The following is an 18,663-nucleotide window of genomic DNA, read 5'->3' as shown; positions in this document are numbered from 1 at the left end:
CAAACTACCTTCCTTGTTTTGTGACCCCTGCTCTTGGTTTAATGGAGCAGTGTCACACCATGATTTTGGTTAAGTGCAGGAGGGACCCCCCCCTGCTCTTGGTTTAATGGAGAAATGACATGCTCTTATTTAATGAAACTACAGCTACATAGCTACAACCAACCCTGCTCTTGGTTTCATAACCACAACTCATCCCTGCTCTTTGTTTCATATCTCCAACTCATCCCTGCTCTTGGTTTCATAGCTACAGCCCACCCATGCTCTTGGTTTTATAGCCAGAACCCATCCCTGCTCTCGGTTTCATAGCTACAACCCATCCCTGCTCTTGGTTTCATAGCTACAACCCATCCCTGCTCTTGGTTTCATAGCCACAACAAATCCCTGCTCTTGGTTTCATAGCCACAACTCATCCCTGCTCTTGGTTTCATAGCTACAACCCATCCCTGCTCTTGGTTTCATAGCTACAACCCATCCCTGCACTTGGTTTCATAGCTACAACCCATCCCTGCTCTTGGTTTCATAGCTACAACCCATCCCTGCTCTCGGTTTCATAGCTACAACCCATCCCTGCTCTTGGTTTCATAGCTACAACTCATCCCTGCTCTGGGTTTTATAGCTACAACCCATCCCTGCTCTTGGTTCCATAGCTACAACCCATCCCTGCACTTGGTTTCATAGCTACAACTCATCCCTGCTCTGGGTTTTATAGCTACAACCCATCCCTGTTCTTGGTTTCATAGCTACAACCCATCCCCGCTCTGGGTTTCATAGCTACAACCCATCCCTGCTCTTGGTTTCATAGCTACAACTCATCCCTGCTCTGGGTTTTATAGCTACAACCGATCCCTGTTCTTGGTTTCATAGCTACAACCCATCCCCGCTCTGGGTTTCATAGCTACAACCCATCCCTGTTCTTGCTTTCATAGCTACAACCCACCCCTGCTCTTGGTTTCATGGCTACAACCCATCCCTGTTCTTGGTTTCATAGCTACAACCCACCCCTGCTCTGGGTTTCATAGCTACAACCCATCCCTGCTCTTGGTTTCATAGCTACAACCCCTCCCTGTTCTTGATTTCATAGCTACAACCCACCCCTGCTCTTGGTTTCATGGCTACAACCCATCCCTGCTCTTGGTTTCATAGCTACAACTCATCCCTGCTCTTGGTTTCATAGCTACAACCCATTCCTGCTCTTGGTTTCATAGCTACAACCCATCCCTGCTCTTGGTTTCATAGCTACAACCCATCCCTGCTCTGGGTTTTATAGCTACAACCCATCCCTGTTCTTGGTTTCATAGCTACAACCCATCCCCGCTCTGGGTTTCATAGCTACAGCCCATCCCTGCTCTTGGTTTCATAGCTCTACAACCCATCCCTGTTCTTGATTTCATAGCTACAACCCACCCCTGCTCTTGGTTTTATGGCTACAACCCATCCCTGTTCTTGGTTTCATAGCTACAACCCACCCCTGCTCTGGGTTTCATAGCTACAACCCATCCCTGCTCTGGGTTTCATAGCTACAACCCATCCCTGCTCTTGGTTTCATAGCTACAACTCATCCCTGCTCTTGGTTTCATAGCTACAACTCATCCCTGCTCTTGGTTTCTTAGCTACAGCCCATCCCTGCTCTTGGTTTCATAGCTACAACTCATCCCTGCTCTGGGTTTCATAGCTACAACCCATCCCTGTTCTTGGTTTCATAGCTACAACCCACCCCTGCTCTGGGTTTCATGGCTACAACCCATCCCTGCTCTGGGTTTCATAACTACAACCCATCCCTGCTCTTGGTTTTATAGCCAGAACCCATCCCTGCTCTCGGTTTCATAGCTACAACCCATCCCTGCTCTTGGTTTCATAGCTACAACTCATCCCTGCTCTTGGTTTCATAGCTACAACCCATCCCTGTTCTTGGTTTCATAACTACAACCCATCCCCGCTCTGGGTTTCATAGCTACAACCCATCCCTGCTCTTGGTTTCATAGCTACAACCCATCCCTGTTCTTGCTTTCATAGCTACAACCCACCCCTGCTCTTGGTTTTATGGCTACAACCCATCCCTGTTCTTGGTTTCATAGCTACAACCCACCCCTGCTCTGGGTTTCATAGCTACAACCCATCCCTGCTCTGGGTTTTATAGCTACAACCCATCCCTGTTCTTGGTTTCATAGCTACAACCCACCCCTGCTCTGGGTTTCATGGCTACAACCCATCCCTGCTCTGGGTTTCATAGCTACAACCCATCCCTGCTCTGGGTTTCATATCTACAACCAATCCCTGCTCTTGGTTTCATAGCTACAACCCATCCCTGCTCTTGGTTTCATAGCTACAACCCATCCCTGCTCTGGGTTTCATAGCTACAACTCATCCCTGCTCTTGGTTTCATAGCTACAACTCATCCCTGCTCTTGGTTCCATAGCTACAACCCATCCCTGCTCTTGGTTTCATAGCTACAGCCCACCCCTGCTCTTGGTTTCATAGCTACAACCCATCTTTGCTCTTGGCTTCATACCTACAGCCCACCCCTGCTCTTGGTTTTATAGCTACAACTCATCCCTGCTCTTGGTTTCATAGCTACAACCCATCCCTGCTCTTGGTTTCATAGCTACAACCCATCCCTGCTCTTGGTTTCATAGCTACAACCCATCCCTGCTCTTGGTTTCATAGCTACAACCCATCCCTGCTCTTGGTTTCATAGCTACAACCCATCCCTGCTCTTGGTTCCATAGCTACAACTCATCCCTGCTCTTGGTTTCATAGCTACAGCCCACCCCTGCTCTGGGTTTCATAGCTACAACCCATCTTTGCTCTTGGCTTCATACCTACAGCCCACCCCTGCTCTTGGTTTTATAGCTACAACCCATCCCTGCTCTTGGTTTCATAGCTACAACCCAACCCTGTTCTTGGTTTCATAGCTACAACCCAACCCTGTTCTTGGTTTCATAGCTACAACTCATCCCTGCTCTTGGTTTCATAGCTACAACCCAACCCTGTTCTTGGTTTCATAGCTACAACCCATTCCTGTTCTTGGTTTCATAGCTTTAACTCATCCCTGCTCTTGGTTTCAGCTCTACCAGTAGCAACCCAAGGCGCGGATGTGAACGTGTCGTGCGAGCCTTTCTTTGAAAACTCCGTCAGCCGGTGTACCTGTGCCATCAACACCAAGGCGGTCGCCGGAGGGACTGGCAAGTGTCCGCATACTGTAGGATACGTCTGGTTTGAGGTCACCGAAGCATCAGAACCGACACGAACGTTTTGTAAGTTCAGTGATTATAGACTGGGGTTGGTTCAGAGCACCACAGACCACCCTAACTTCGTCAGTTGCGGGAAAGTCAACGACGGAAATCTCGATGTCGTCACGCTGGAACTCAAGCTGCGATCTTACGAGCCTGCCTTTATAGGTTCCGATTTCAAGTGCAAAATGATCTGCCCCTGTACCGTTGGCCGCCCCTGTATCAACAAAACAAGATCTGGACTTCCTGTCACATATTGTAAGGGTTGCATGACTTGTGTCCATAATTATAATGTATAAGTTTCCTGATATCCTTCTGCGTCGCTAGCTGTCGAGGTTAACAATGACTGTCGAGTCAAGTCACACAGTTTATTTACCAAATGCAAAGCACAGGATTTTGTTATGGTGTATGCATAAAACTTCACACTCCTTCCACACGCATATATCATAATAACTATGTACAGATAAAGTGTTCAATTTCACTGGGCCTATTACGTGTGTATACCAACCAGACAGTTCAAAACGTGTGTTAAAACTTAAATGTCATATTTTGGTCAAAAATACAAATAACCAGGGGTCGACACTAACTTATTTGGCCTGGGGCCACACTGGCCCCAGAGATGGAAATTGCTGGGGCGGAAAACAAAAATCTGGGGCCCACTCTCAGTATTCACGTGCGGCAATGCATTGTCTGTTTTTCTTCATCGTACTGAAGCCAGGGAAATTCTTTCAACCATTTGACATTGAAATTACGACAGCGCTTCGCGCTTTTGGCTGCATCGGTTTCCTTTTTTCGTTTCTCTCCACCCTGTTCTTCATCTTCATTGCCATGTCTTTTTACACCAGGGATGTGTCGCCACATTTTGCGTTTGGCATTTGAAGGCGATACTTATCTCTCACGCTAAAGAGCGCAATCTGGGAGTTATTTCCCTTACGACATTGTCCTTCGACGATTTGAATGTGTTTTTTTCTTGACTGCGGCATTGATCGTAACGCAAATTTCAGTGACGACTTTGACTGGCGATTTTTAGTGATTGGCTCTGCTGGCATTAGAATTTTCGGTTTGTCATTGTTGGAATTTATCCTGGGGCGGAGTGGGCCCCAAGCTTCGGCAATGTTTGGGGCGGAACACAAAACTCTGGGGCGTTCCGCCCCCCGCCCCCGCTAGTGTCGAACCCTGAATAACACATGCATCGATCGATTCTGGTTAGAATTCCTTTTAGTTTTTGTCTCACGAAGTGTAGCCTTTGCGCTCGTAACTTTTGTCTGTCTGTGCGTGCGTGCGTATGTATGTGAGTTGTTCTTCAGTACTGGTGACAGAAAGGGGGAAAAGTGGTCAAAATTCAAATCTCTAGTTTGGTTTTTGAAATATTGCTTTTCATAAAGCAGAAATACTGTAGTATCTGTTGTACATAAGAAAAAATCACTGGTTCACATGGTTCCTACATAATCTAACTTTTAAAGCTGGTTCTTGTGTGTCTGTGTGTATGTTTGTATGATGACGATAGGACCCGAAACGGCTGCACGGACTGAGACAGGAATTGCAGAGAATGTTCTTTGCCACTCGAGTCGTGTCATAGGGTACTTTTGGAATAGCAAATTTGAAAGGATTCTTCAAAAAACGGCGGAAAACATTATATACCCTGTGAGCTATCGAGGATCCTCCCCGTCTGGGCTGTCGACTGAAACATGTTAAAAGACGTTTTCAAATGCGGTTAACGGGGAGATACACTCGAAGCACATTTAGCGAAGTTATATGTTGCCAAATCATCAAAGATCAACATTTCACTACACGGATCGATCCACACAGTCGAAATAGATGTGACTTTCACACGACCGAAGACTACTTACTAGCAGACTAGCAGACGACAAGATCTAAATATTTAGATCAGTGAGAGCAATCCGTTGAAGAACAGTTACTCCGCTTATTCGTCTTCAGTTAAGCTTATTTCCCCTGCCATAAGTTTCCTTGCAGATCTGTAGTCGCGTAGTGAAATGAACTAGTGTCATCGGAAGATTCTTCTCAGTCAATGATCAAAGCACAGTAAGTTCTATGCTGACAAAAGTCACTTTCGGACTACACGACGATTGACTTAATTTATGAGCCCAAAGGTAACAATATCGACAAGAATGTAAGCATTTGACATTAAATGAAACATTCATAGACAGTTTCCAACTCACCAGATCTGCCAAAGAGCCGTCATTCGTGAAAAAAACGATGATTTTAATCAGACAGGTATCGGAAACAAGTCTTGGTCACCTGCGTTATTCCTTCCGAGGCGACGTGACGGCGCCACATTTGTTTGTTTATGGCTGTTTATCGCGAAACAACACAGTTGAAATTTGTGTGTAAAATACCACAAATGTGTGGTGAATCAGTTCGTCATCTGGGTTTCGATGGTAATTCAGTCAGATTGGAGTTACTTTGAATCGAAGGCGAGGGTAACCTGCGTTATTTGTGTGATGGCGTGAACAAATTTGATTGCAATATTTTATACAGAAAGTAAATTTCAATGATTCTGGCTCAGACTTGTAGATCTGTTATGCAGTGTTTTGGTAGTGTATCTGCTTGTCTGCTATGAAGCTCATTTGGAGTGATACGCTGATCGAAGTGGGGTACCCTATGTGGGACATCAACCGTATGCAGATTACGCCTCAGAACACTCTCGCATTTCACAAAGACAACAATAATTTGCAACATTTCAAGAACTGCATCAGTTTTATTAGATACTATTTCAACAAAAACAGCACAAACACGACTATTATCAACAACACAGAACGGGAGGTAAGTCTTCAAAGACGCACCAAGTGTGCGTTCCCATTTTTGGACGCCATTTTTGCTAGCATTTTCACAGTAAATCGTAATATTTCCATATCTATTGAATGATTTTGGTATTTTCTTTGATTGTGCCGATTCTCCTATCTCTCTGGCATGTACTGGGTGCTTTGTGACCAGTTTCTCCCCTAGACTGTATTGATAAAATGCGTCCGTGTGAGCTGACCCCCACTTTAACCTGGGGAACGGGGCAAAAGGGGTAAAATAAATGGTTACAGAAATGATATCGAATGGAAATGGTAAGGTGAATGTAGATCTAACAATTGCATCATGTTATACCTATGTACGCCTCTGCATAATGGAGAATTTTCAAGTTAAAAAACGGTAGAATTTAATGTGCCCTCACTGGCCAGCCATAGCTTGGGTGATTTGTTTACCATGGGAGACAACTACAACTTCGTTTTGCGCGAGCATTTGAAGCAGAACTCTGCACGTCAACAAATCTTTGGTAAGTAAAGTATTTCGTCTTTTTTGTGCGATTTATAGTTTGAATTAAAAAGTTGCCACTAAAAACTTGCAATATCAATGAATATTTCCGAGGTTTTACTTTGTTATAGGACAAATAAACGATTGGAAGCGATCGATTTGATACTGCAGCAGACGATGCTTTGACAGTCTGTAATACGCTGCAGTGTTCGCTCTAATATATGTTTTTAATTCCTTTTTTTGTCTTTTTCTTTATGAAAATGATCTAGTTGACTACTTTTCTTGGAATGCGCAAGAGGATGATAATCAGCAGTAGCTAAATATGTGCATTTTACTGCGACCTTCACCTTCACGCCAGCGCTAATGTTTTTTAGGTCACAAGTATGGCTCGCGAAACAGATCTAAAGCTGCTGAGACAGTGTTGTGTATAAAATAGATTCACCGGAAAAAAGACATTATTGTACTTCTCATGATCAAACAATGATGTAATTTAGCTACATGTATATTCTCACGTTGCCTTGTTGAGAACTGGGCGTGCGAGTCTGTGTGCGAGTGCGTTTGTGTGCGTTTGTGTGTGTGACGGTGCGTGCGTGTATGCAGTGTGAGTGTGAGTGTGAGTGTGTGTGTGTGTGTGTGTGTGTGTGTGTGTGTGTGTGTGTGTGTGTGATTACCTGCCAGATTAAATGTCCAAAGTGATATAACACAGAATGACTCAAACTCAGTTTAATTTATTTTGCAGCTTTTGTTCCAATTACAAACCATGGCGCTGTGTGTTTTGTGTGGTGATCCGCTCAACCTTGGAGAGAAGACTGTTGTGCCAACAGACAGAGGAAGAGATACCATAAACAAGGCTAGTCTGGAACGTGGTGATGCCGTTTGTCTATCAGAAGGTGAAGCAGTGCACGAGGCTTGTCGTCGCAATTACACGAATGCACGTAACATTCAGAGCGTTTTGAAGAAGAAAGCAGAAAAAGAGAACGCTTCATCAAATCAGTCTAGCACAGAATTTGCGCTCACAGTAATAATGTTTTGACTTTGCTAAATGTTGCCTTTTTTGCGGCAAGGAAGGAAACCTTGACTCGCGCTCTGGTCCCAAAGTGTATCCAGTTAGGACACTTGACTTTGAACGCACAATTTGTCAAGTTTGTTCGCAGCGCTGTGATGAATGGGCAGACATTGTACGAAGCAGACTGGAGTTTGTATCAGATTTGCCAGCTGCTGATGCAGTCTACCATCAAAACTGTAGTCTTTGCTTTCGGAGCAGGAAAAGACCACCACAGTTTACTCAGTCGCATCAAGGCAACAAACAGGTGAAACTTGGTCAACAAAAAGACGAGAGGAAATGAATGGGCAGACATTGTACGAAGCAGACTGGAGTTTGTATCAGATTTGCCAGCTGCTGATGCAGTCTACCATCAAAACTGTAGTCTTTGCTTTCGGAGCAGGAAAAGACCACCACAGTTTACTCAGTCGCATCAAGGCAACAAACAGGTGAAACTTGGTCGACCAAAAGATGAGAGGAAAGCTGAAGCGTTGGAGAAAGTTGGTACCTACCTGGTTCAAAATGAAAACGAACAGATAACAGTGAACGACCTGATTATCAAAATGAAGGTGTTTACAGATGATGCTTATAGCCACCCGACGATGAAACAAGAACTTCAAAATTATTTTGGTGAGCAGCTCGTCGTCACGGAAGTCAACGGCAAGTCAAATGTCGTAACATTCAGGAAGACAGCCTCTTCAATTCTTCATAACTTTTATGCAAAAAAGGTCAAAGGTGAGGATGCACAGAAAGAGTTGATTCTCAAAACCGCTGCAGAACTGCTAAAGAGTGACATAAGAGCAGTGCCGACATCCCGTGCAATGTACCCCAGTGATGATGACATTTCATCGCATGGCGCCAACTTAGAGTTTGTTCTAAAGTCTTTACAGAGTCTTCTTGAAAACATCTTCAGTGGAAAGGAAACCAGCGTGAAAGTCTCATCGATTGGACAGGCAATTATGCAGGCATCTCGCCCACGATTGTTGCTGTGTCCCCTACAGATCGGACTAGCTGTGCAAATGCATCATTGTTTTGATTCAAAGTTTCTCATTGACACATTGTATTCTCTGGGATTCTGTTCATTGTACAAGGAGGTTCTGACCTATGAAATGAATGCTGCCGTTTCAGAAAACAACGTTGCGTTTCAAGTTGATGGCCATTTTACCCAATATATCGCAGACAACCTCGACCACAACACAGCAACACTTGACGAGTGCAACACGTTTCATGGGGAATGATCGCCACTGTCACTCCGACCATCGGGAAAACAGACAGGATCAGAAGAAGAACTGACGTGAAGCCAGAAGAAATAATGAAAAGAGCTAAAGTTGACATTCAGTAATACAACAGACAAGCGTGTGATGGCCTGCTGAAGCTGAAATTTGAACATCTTGAAAACGTGTTTGTAGAAGATGTAACATCAAAGGTGGATCTGCTGTGGAAAGCTTGCTGGCTGTTGCAACCCGACAGACCATCTTGGTCTGGTTTCATGCAAGCCATCCACAAGGGCAGATATCCAGGACAGTCATCCATAATATGTATGCCGATGATCGACATGAATCCCAGTGACACCACGTGCATATTTTCTACCCTGCATTTCATCAGTGCTCAGGCAAAGCGCAGCAACACGACACCTGTGTTGACATTTGACCAACCCTTATAGTGGAAAGCTCTTGGCATCATCTCCAGTGAGCCAGATGGCAGCGACCTTAAATCCATTGTCCTTCGCCTTGGACCCTTAAATCTGGAAATGAGTTTCCTGGCGTGTATTGGCCATCTGATGGAAGAAACGGGTCTTCATGAAGTGCTGTCTACTGTGTACGCACCAAACGCAGCGAGCAACATGCTTCAAGGGAAAGCTGTGCTGCGTGCCGTTCGAGGACACATACTTGTTGACGCAGCACTAAGTATGCTGCCGTTGCTGTGTGACATATTCCGTGTGCCACTGCCACTGCCCGAAAGTGACACAGAAAAGAATAGAGATAAAAACACGCAAGATGAGCAGACAGGAACACTTTCGACCCCTTACGAGTCTGAACTCAATGTCAACCAAGTTGACGCACTGAGCATCAATAAGGACACTGCTGTGCAGCTTCACGGTGTTCTAGAGTTAGAAGCAACCTCGATGAAGGAACTCAGAAACAACCTACAGTTGCAAACACTTGCTGAAGTGTTCCTCCAAGACAATGCGACCTTAGAGGATATCCTATCAGCAGGTGAAAATGCGTTAGTGCTGCTCTACAACGGTAGTTCCAGAGAGGGTCTCGATGAACTTCGCTACCGACTCTTCTGTTCAAAGGTAGCTATTGGAACAACGTTTGTGCAAATTCACACTCTGCCACCCACCTCAGCAGCTGCCCGATTCCACAGCATGCGAGTGTACTTGCAAGTAAAAGAATGGATGGGACTCAAAGTGGCCATGGATCCCACGGACTACGGCTGGAAACTTGAGCATGGCATCCTTGTTCCAGTGACAACAGATCTGCCGGCAGCACCAGCCGATGTGTTAAAGGTGATTCGCTGCACATGCAAAAGTGGTTGTGACACAAAGCGGTGTAGTTGCAGGAAACACGGACTAGAGTGCACATCTGGATGTGGGGAATGTCGCGGTGTTGGCTGCTGCAACCCGCCTCTACCGTCTTTTGAAATCGAGAGTGAAACATCGTAACCATCATGTTTTCCTCAAACGGTAGGCCTATTGTGTTATGCACTCTTTTCTTCACCTGTAGATGACTTTGAATGAAAGCCGTCCTAGGAAGTATTCTGCTGAAGAAGACAAAGGGATAGGAATAGGTATAGTCATATTAAAGAATGCGTATTTCTTTTATCGTCCGTACGTGAACAACGCATTGCAATGCGTTATTGTTCATTTCATTTTCATTATTTTTATTATCCCAGGGCTGGGAAATTTGGGTAGCTTCCTCCAAATGAAAGCTTGCAGCAACAAGAGTGGTGCTAACCAGGTGTGCGCGTGTTAAGGTGTAATCAGCTAACTGCACTAATAGCAGAATGACCAAGGTCTTTTACGTTTTACTGTGGTGACACGGGGGTGGGACATGGATACCGTTTCTTAGTCTGCACATACAGTTGACCCTTGTCCGTCCACCGGCTTAATAAAGTGTTCCTTATAGATGATGGTAGGCTAATGAAGCGCCGTAGAGTGGAATTTTGCGGCGTTATTGGCAGAAACAAGGGTTTTTATATGTGACGTAATCAAACCGTCATAAAAAAGTTATGCAGAGGCTGCCAACGGTATAACTCGTTGGGAATGTTGAGACAGGCTATCTAAATGCGTTGCAACAAAAAAACTTTCTGTAACCATTTGTTTTGGGTCTAAGCATAATTCTGGACAGGCTCCCCTCGCTACTTGTGACCAGTAGCAAAGAACAACTCATGTATGTGGTAGAAACTTTAACATTTCGTCATTTGAAGACGTCACATTATGACGTAAGAGGGTTAAACGTCACGCGAAGGAATTACTGAAAGTCTCGGTCATTGTTTTTATTTTGAGCGGGCCGAGACTAGTTGGCTACATGCAGACTGACAGATCGAGATCTAGTGTCTCGCTTTCTTGCACAGTGTCACCTATAGTCCACAAGCCAAGTATACCTACCGTGCACCCCCCCCCCCCCAGGGGTTGGCAAGACTGGTCTAGAAATGATCCCTAGAGTATCCTGAACACGAAACAAAAACTTTAACAGCAAAAAGTTGGGATGCTTAGGAGTTACAGCCCTTGACGTAAGGGTACCCTCTTGTGCGCTTACTGCGGCCGTTCGAAGTTTACTGTGAATCAACTGCTGTAAATGAACAAGAAATCTACCATGCACCCCTCCAGGGGTTGACGGGACTTGCCTAAATATGTTCCTTAGAGTGTTCTGAACACGAAACAAAAACTTAAACAGCAAAAAGTTGGGATGCATAGGAGTTACAGCCCTTGATGTAAGGGTGCCCCCTCGTGCACTTACTGCGGCCGTTCAAATTTTACTGTGAAACAGCTGCTGTAAATGAACAAGCAATCACACGAAGTATTGTTCAGTGTTTCTAATTTTAATCAGAGTCTTCTGAGCTGGAGTCATCCAGGCCATTCTGCAAGAAGCACTCTGTGTCGTCTTCCTGTTCTTCCGCATCTGAGTCAGGGACATCATTGAGGAGATCGTCAATGACAGTCTGGGGTAAGGTCAGCTCTTCTTCCTCTTCTGTCCAGAGTGGCTCTAAAATGCCATTGTTCATCACCCAGCCATGACCTTCTGTGGGGTTAGGAATGTCTGGCACAGGCTGGTCACCTCGCTTCCAGATGGCCACTTGATAGTTGCAGCGGCGAATATGTTGCTTCAGACTGCGTCGAGAAGGTGGCAAAGTAGCCGACATTCTGACTGGCATTTACCACCTCTTCGCCACACTTTTCTTTCAGCAAGTGATGCCTCAGCTCATTAACCTTGCTGAATCGTGACCTGCCATAGATACAGCATGTGAAGGACTCCAAGTCATCAATTATTTCATCCTGCATGTCCCACGTGTTGCCAAGCTGAGCGAGCGTCTTCACAAATGCTGGCTTCTGCTGCAGAACCTTCACAGCCTTCACTTTGCCTTTGCCCTTGAAGGCGCTGGTTGAATCACAGCCTGTGAAAGCATGGAGAGACAACAGTGCAGTGCAGAAAGGCTGTGTAAGTCCTCTGGCTAGGTCACTGATGTCAATCAGTCGCTTCTTGTTGCCTTTGCCCGTGTCAAACAGGATTGTAACACCGTCTAGCTGAGGGGCAAAGTTCAGGAGGATGAAAAATACATCTGTGTCAGGACTCTTGACACGAATGTACTTGTACCCTTGATCTTGTCCATACTTGGAGTAGAGGATGACACGCGAGTCTGTTTCTTCTTGGGTAGACGACAAGGAATAAAGTTCTTGTTTTTCAGTCTTTCTACCATCAGCTGATGAGAGCTTGAATGCTTGCCCTTCACAGACGAGAACGACGTTTCTCTCCTTGTGCTTTTCAGCAAAGGAATCCTTGCTCCAGACATCCAGTAGCAGTTTAATGAACTGCACTTTTTTTATCTTCATTAGCCAGAAATGCCTTCCAGTCTGCTGGTCGCTTTGTGCTATCCCCTTTCAGGATGATCTTGTCACCAGACCCTCTTCTCTTTCGCTCCATGGATTTCACAGAACAGTCTTGGTACATATCGGTGCTGAATACAAAGTCAGTTTCTGGTGGTACCATGTCGTAGAGCTTCTGGCAGATCTGGCGAAAGTTGGGAGGAACTTGTTGCATTGCGTGAAATGTTGCATTGCCATCGATGATCATTAGAGTCTCATCAACAGGGGGGGGGGGGGGGGGGGGGGGGCAGCGTCTTCCACAGTCTTCGTCAGATAGTGAAAAGCAGCGCTCTTGTCAGTCTTAGCCAAATAACTGTCTGCTGTCCCAAGGCTGTAAGGGACTGGAGTCAGCTGATAGGTCATGAGCTCTTTCAGATCCATGTTCAGATCGCCTTCCTGAGACTTCACGAGAAGTTGGAAGGCCACATTTCCTTGGTGCTTATATTCAGTCAATTTGTTTTGAGTTGACTTGAGTGTGACTCTTTTTGACGTGTCTGCCATGACTTTCAGCTTGAGACGTTTCACTGGCTCGAAGAAATGTTCTCCGGTTTCTAGTCTCTCAGTGATGAACTTCTCCTTCTCGCTTCTGCCTGCTGCTTCTGCACGTAGGACATCCTTCTCGATTTCAGCAGGTACTGTGGCACCTGATGACAGCATGATCAGTTTCTCTTTGTCATGAACCTCAAACGGGTTGGTGAAGCTTTCTACTGCAGCAAGTGTTCGTGCCACACTCTTTTCACTCCTGGTGACTTCTGTTGGACGAAGGTCACGGTGTTGAGTGTCCAGTTCACTATCCTTTGTCATTCCAGCCATGTCCATAGTCACTTGCATGTACTTTGTTCTTTGGTGGGTTGTCCTCACCCACTTTTGGTAGGCTGGATAGTTTGAAGCAATTCCAGTGAGACCTGCACCAGCTGCGGCTGCTTCTCCTTTGCTCTTCGCATTGCGCATAAACGTCTCCTCCATCGTTTTGTCAACGGCACATCTGTTGCCAGGAATGAAAGACCTTGCCACGCTGAATGCCCCTTGCTTTAGCAGCTCGGTGGAACCTGGGTGTGAGAGCTCAATGTTGGCGATGAAGAGTCCAAAGAAGGTGAGGTACCTTGCATAGTTTTGTCCCCCAAAGCTGAAGAAAAGATCAGGCATCGCCAATAAGCACTGGGCATACAACTCAAAGTCATTCGCTTTCACAGCATACAAGAGAGACAGTACATGCCAGATGTGGTCCATATAGGAGATCCAGAACTGGGGAGTTTTCCCGTGTTTTCCTTGCCTGACATCTTCTCTATACTGTTCATAGTCTCTGAAGAAGTCACTCGTGCCTTTGTCATCCAGCAGCTGTGCGACAGTGTCGTGCGTGGAGGCTCCTCTTGTTGCAGCAAGCAAGTTCATGGTTTCTTCGGTCATCTGGGGAAAATCTCTGTCTTCTCCTGTCATTTTCAGGTAGCTCGCTAGCATCAAGCGTTCAAGGCATTCCTGCATCGTCTTGTGGCAGTGCAGTGCTCGGTCATATTGCTTCCCAGACTCAACTCCTTTCAAAGAACCAGATGTGATGAGCTCAGCTTCCAACATGATGTCTGACAGCCCAGAACCATTCATCTTTTTACCAATCATTTTCAGATAGGCACAAACAAGATGGAATGTTCCAATGAGAATGATGTGCTTCTCAAAACGTATTGACTGTAGCAAAGTAAACTGTGACCAACCCTCTATACATGATCCAGCAGCTGTGCGACAGTGTCGTGCGTGGAGGCTCCTCTTGTTGCAGCAAGCAAGTTCATGGTTTCTTCGGTCATCTGGGGAAAATCTCTGTCTTCTCCTGTCATTTTCAGGTAGCTCGCTAGCATCAAGCGTTCAAGGCATTCCTGCATCGTCTTGTGGCAGTGCAGTGCTCGGTCATATTGCTTCCCAGACTCAACTCCTTTCAAAGAACCAGATGTGATGAGCTCAGCTTCCAACATGATGTCTGACAGCCCAGAACCATTCATCTTTTTACCAATCATTTTCAGATAGGCACAAACAAGATGGAATGTTCCAATGAGAATGATGTGCTTCTCAAAACGTATTGACTGTAGCAAAGTAAACTGTGACCAACCCTCTATACATGATCTGATGCTAACCGACACATATTACTTCATGAAAAACACATCAAACAAGACAACTTGATCTCCAATTTTAGTGTACAAGAAATGAAATCCTATGTGAACCGCGAAAAATCAGAATGCATAAGGCAGGTGTCACGAGACACCCCCGTAACTAGTTTGCCCTCAGAAGTTCCACTTTGTACAAAAGTAGCAGATATTCTGAATAATTTCGACTGTTATACGGTATAAATTGTCTATGAACGACATTGTCGTACCTGTGGATACAACACAGGTTACAATAGTCCACAAAGCCCTTGAAATTGGAATTTTAGCGAAGACGAGCAATGGCAGCACATGTTGCAAGCAATGGCCGACCTGGGCAGTAATATTTTGTTAATTTTTAATCAATGGAGACGCACTATTGTACTGCGATGTCTTTACAGCTACCACAATGTCGTTTAGAGCCGATTTATACTGTTTAACAGTCGAAATTATACAGAATATCTGCTACTTTTGTACAAAGTGAAACTTCGGAGGGTAAACTCATTTCGGGGGTAATCTCGTATCGTGACACAGGCACTACTGATGCCAAACTGTTGACCAATAACAGAGATTACTCAAGGTTCAACCAGGTTCACTGACAACTAAATTAAAAAAATTGGGATCAAAAGAACATGATTTCTTGTTCATTTACAGCAGCTGATTCACAGTAAACTTCGAACAGCCGCAGTAAGCGCACAAGAGGGTACCCTTACGTCAAGGGCTGTAACTCCTAAGCATCCCAACTTTTTGCTGTTAAAGTTTTTGTTTCGTGTTCAGGATACTCTAGGAATCATTTCTAGACCAGTCTTGCCAACCCCTGGGGGGGATGCACGGTAGGCCTATCTGGCTTGCATACTTACTATGCTTACTGTGTGTGTGTGTATGTGTGACGGAGTGATTGAGTTTGTGTTACTGTTTGTCGATTTCTTACGTGAGCCTTGAAGGCTTCGCCTCTTGTTATGATTGAACACACACAAGCATGCACTGTTTTGTAGTCTCGGCTGGCCGTGTCGGCCTCTGACGTCACATGGTTCAAAGAAGGAAAATCCAGTGTTCAATCGATACATTATAAATACGTTATTTGTATTTTTGACCAAAATATGATATTTTACACAGTGTTCCTCCGAGACCGCGCTAGCCTGTCGAGATCTGTGTAAAATGTCATATTTTGGTCAAAAATTCAAATAACATGTCATGTATCAATCGATTCTGGTTAGAATTTCTTTTAGTTTTTTATGAATGAACGCACACAAACATGCACTATTTTGTAGTCTCGGCAGGCCGCCTAGATATGAAGTTGTGTCGGCTTCTGATGTGACAGGGCTCAAAGCAGGGAAATCCAGTGTTCAATCGAAGCATTATACGTTATTTGCGTTTTTGACCAAAATATGACATTTTACACAGATCAAAACAGGCATGAGCTGTCGAGGTGAACAACGACTGTCGAGATCTGTGTAAAATGTCATATTTTGGTCAAAAACGCAAATAACGTTTATGTATCGATAGAATTCCTTTCTGGTACTGACTTTGTTGTTGTTTTGACGATTGAACGAGCACACACACACATGTAATCAAACACATGACTTGTGTTTTGTAGTTCCTTTGAAGTTTCGGTCAACCGGAAACGCCTAGATAGGAAGTTTTGTAGGCCTCTGACGTCACATGACTCAAAAAAAGGAAATTCAATGCCCAATTGATACACTATAAGTTATTTCTAATATGCTTCTTCTTCTTCTCTTCTTCTGCGTTCGTGGGCTGAAACTCCCACGTACACTCGTGGTTTTTTTGCACGAGTGGAATTTTACGTGTGTATGACCGTTTTTTACCCCGCCATTTAGGCAGCCATACGCCGTTTTCGGAGGAAGCATGCTGGGTATTTTCGTGTTTCTATGACCCACCGAACTCTGACATGGATCACACTTCGTGCGCACTTGGTCTTGTGCTTGCGTGTACACAGGGGGGTGTTCGGACACCGAGGAGAGTCTGTACACAAAGTTGACTCTGAGAAATAAATCTCTCGCCGAACGTGGGGACGAACTCACGCTGACAGCGGCCAACTGGATACAAATCCAGCGCGCTACCGACTGAGCTACATCCCCGCCCTAGTTTCTAATGTGCTGACTTAGCAAATGATAACAGGAATGTCGAGAATACAGATATCAAACATGAGCCTTTTAAGCGAATGCTGATATCGTTTGTGAGACATGTCTGTTATCATTTGCTAACAGTCAGCATATTAGACATAACGATTTTATTACCGTTTAATTCGACGAAAACAAATTTCGAAGCAACCCCGCGAATTAAACAGAACAGCCGCAATGGGAACTTGAGCGCTCCTACCTGATTATGCCTGTCAGTCAAAGAATTCTCGTGACCTGGGTCAGCGAATCAGTGTAACACACCTGACGTGATGAATAATTATTCACATTCCCTCTCTGCGCGTGCTGTTCCCTCTCTGTCTGTATCTGTTCGTTGTCTTCCTGTATCTATTTTTCTCTCTGCCTGTATCTGTTTGATTGACGTGTGCAGCCCCAGACTGCAGGCCAGGTATAACGGGGGAAAAGTGCAACTTGACCTGTCCCTCTGACTGCGTGGGGGGAGTGTGTGGAAGGGAGCTGGGCAACTGCACACGAATTCCACGTACGTCCAGCGATACAAACGGATTTCTTATAGCCTCATTCACAACGGATGTTTGACTGTGTTATCGGAATCTGCCATAGTGGTTTGGTTTGCGCTCTCAACGAGTCGTTTAGGATGTTATAACTATATATTTGCATTACAAAGAACCAAAGATCGTTATTGTGCATACTGTTGAAGGTCAACGTCAATTTCACACCTTAACCTTCACCGGATCACGCTTTGGACTACACAGTCCGGATGATGTGGGTCGATCGTGTACGACCCATACTTTCTAAAGAAAGATTCATCGTAAAAAGTATGGGTCGTACATTCAACCGAAAAGGGATAAACTCTCTACCGCCTTTTTTCAGAGTATGAGTCGTACACTACCAACGCCATCCGAATAGGGATAAACGCTGTAACATTCCATATGGGTCGTACACTACCAACGCCATCCGAATAGGGATAAACGCTGTAACATTCCATATGGGTCGTACACTACCAACGCCATCCGAATAGGGATAAACGCTGTAACATTCCATATGGGTCGTACACTACCAACGCCATCCGAATAGGGATAAACGCTGTAACATTCCATATGGGTCGTACACTACCAACGCCATCCGAATAGGGATACACGCTGTAACATTCCATATGGGTCGTACACTACCAACGCCATCCGAATAGGGATAAACGCTGTAACATTCCATATGGGTCGTACACTACCAACGCCATCCGAATAGGGATAAACGCTGTAACATTCCATATGGGTCGTACACTACCAACGCCATCCGAATAGGGATAAACGCTGTAACATTCCATATGGGTCGTACACTACCAACGCCATCCGAATAGGGATAAACGCTGTAACATTCCATATGGGTCGTACACTACCAACGCCATCCGAATAGGGATAAACGCTGTAACATTTCATATGGGTCGTACACTACCAACGCCATCCGAATAGGGATAAACGCTGTAACATTCCATATGGGTCGTACACTACCAACGCCATCCGAATAGGGATAAACGCTGTAACATTTCATATGGGTCGTACACTACCAACGCCATCCGAATAGGGATAAACGCTGTAACATTCCATATGGGTCGTACACTACCAACGCCATCCGAATAGGGATAAACGCTGTAACATTCCATATGGGTCGTACACTACCAACGCCATCCGAATAGGGATAAACGCTGTAACATTCCATATGGGTCGTCCATGACTCACTACATCCGGACTGTGTAGTTGACATGACCTCATTGTTTATGTTTTTGTTTACAAAGACAATA

The 18,663-nt window shown here is 45.1% G+C and overlaps 1 protein-coding gene across 1 annotated transcript; it reads right to left on the bottom strand.

The window, feature by feature from the left end:
* Window positions 1–12,588: 12,588 nt before the first annotated feature.
* LOC138974817 (uncharacterized) lies at window positions 12,589–14,610 on the bottom strand. The gene is made up of 2 exons (XM_070347544.1): window positions 14,338–14,610; window positions 12,589–14,302 (listed from the first exon to the last, which is right to left on the bottom strand). Exons 1-2 carry the CDS (start codon window positions 14,608–14,610, stop codon window positions 12,830–12,832), a joined length of 1,746 nt encoding a protein of 581 aa, XP_070203645.1. The 3' UTR covers window positions 12,589–12,829.
* Window positions 14,611–18,663: the final 4,053 nt, after the last annotated feature.

This window comes from Littorina saxatilis, linkage group LG8 (assembly GCF_037325665.1).
Source record: "Littorina saxatilis isolate snail1 linkage group LG8, US_GU_Lsax_2.0, whole genome shotgun sequence".
Lineage (NCBI taxonomy): Eukaryota > Metazoa > Mollusca > Gastropoda > Littorinimorpha > Littorinidae > Littorina > Littorina saxatilis.
The sequence above is the reverse complement of the archived record's forward strand: the minus strand, read 5'-3'. Positions and strand labels throughout refer to the sequence as shown.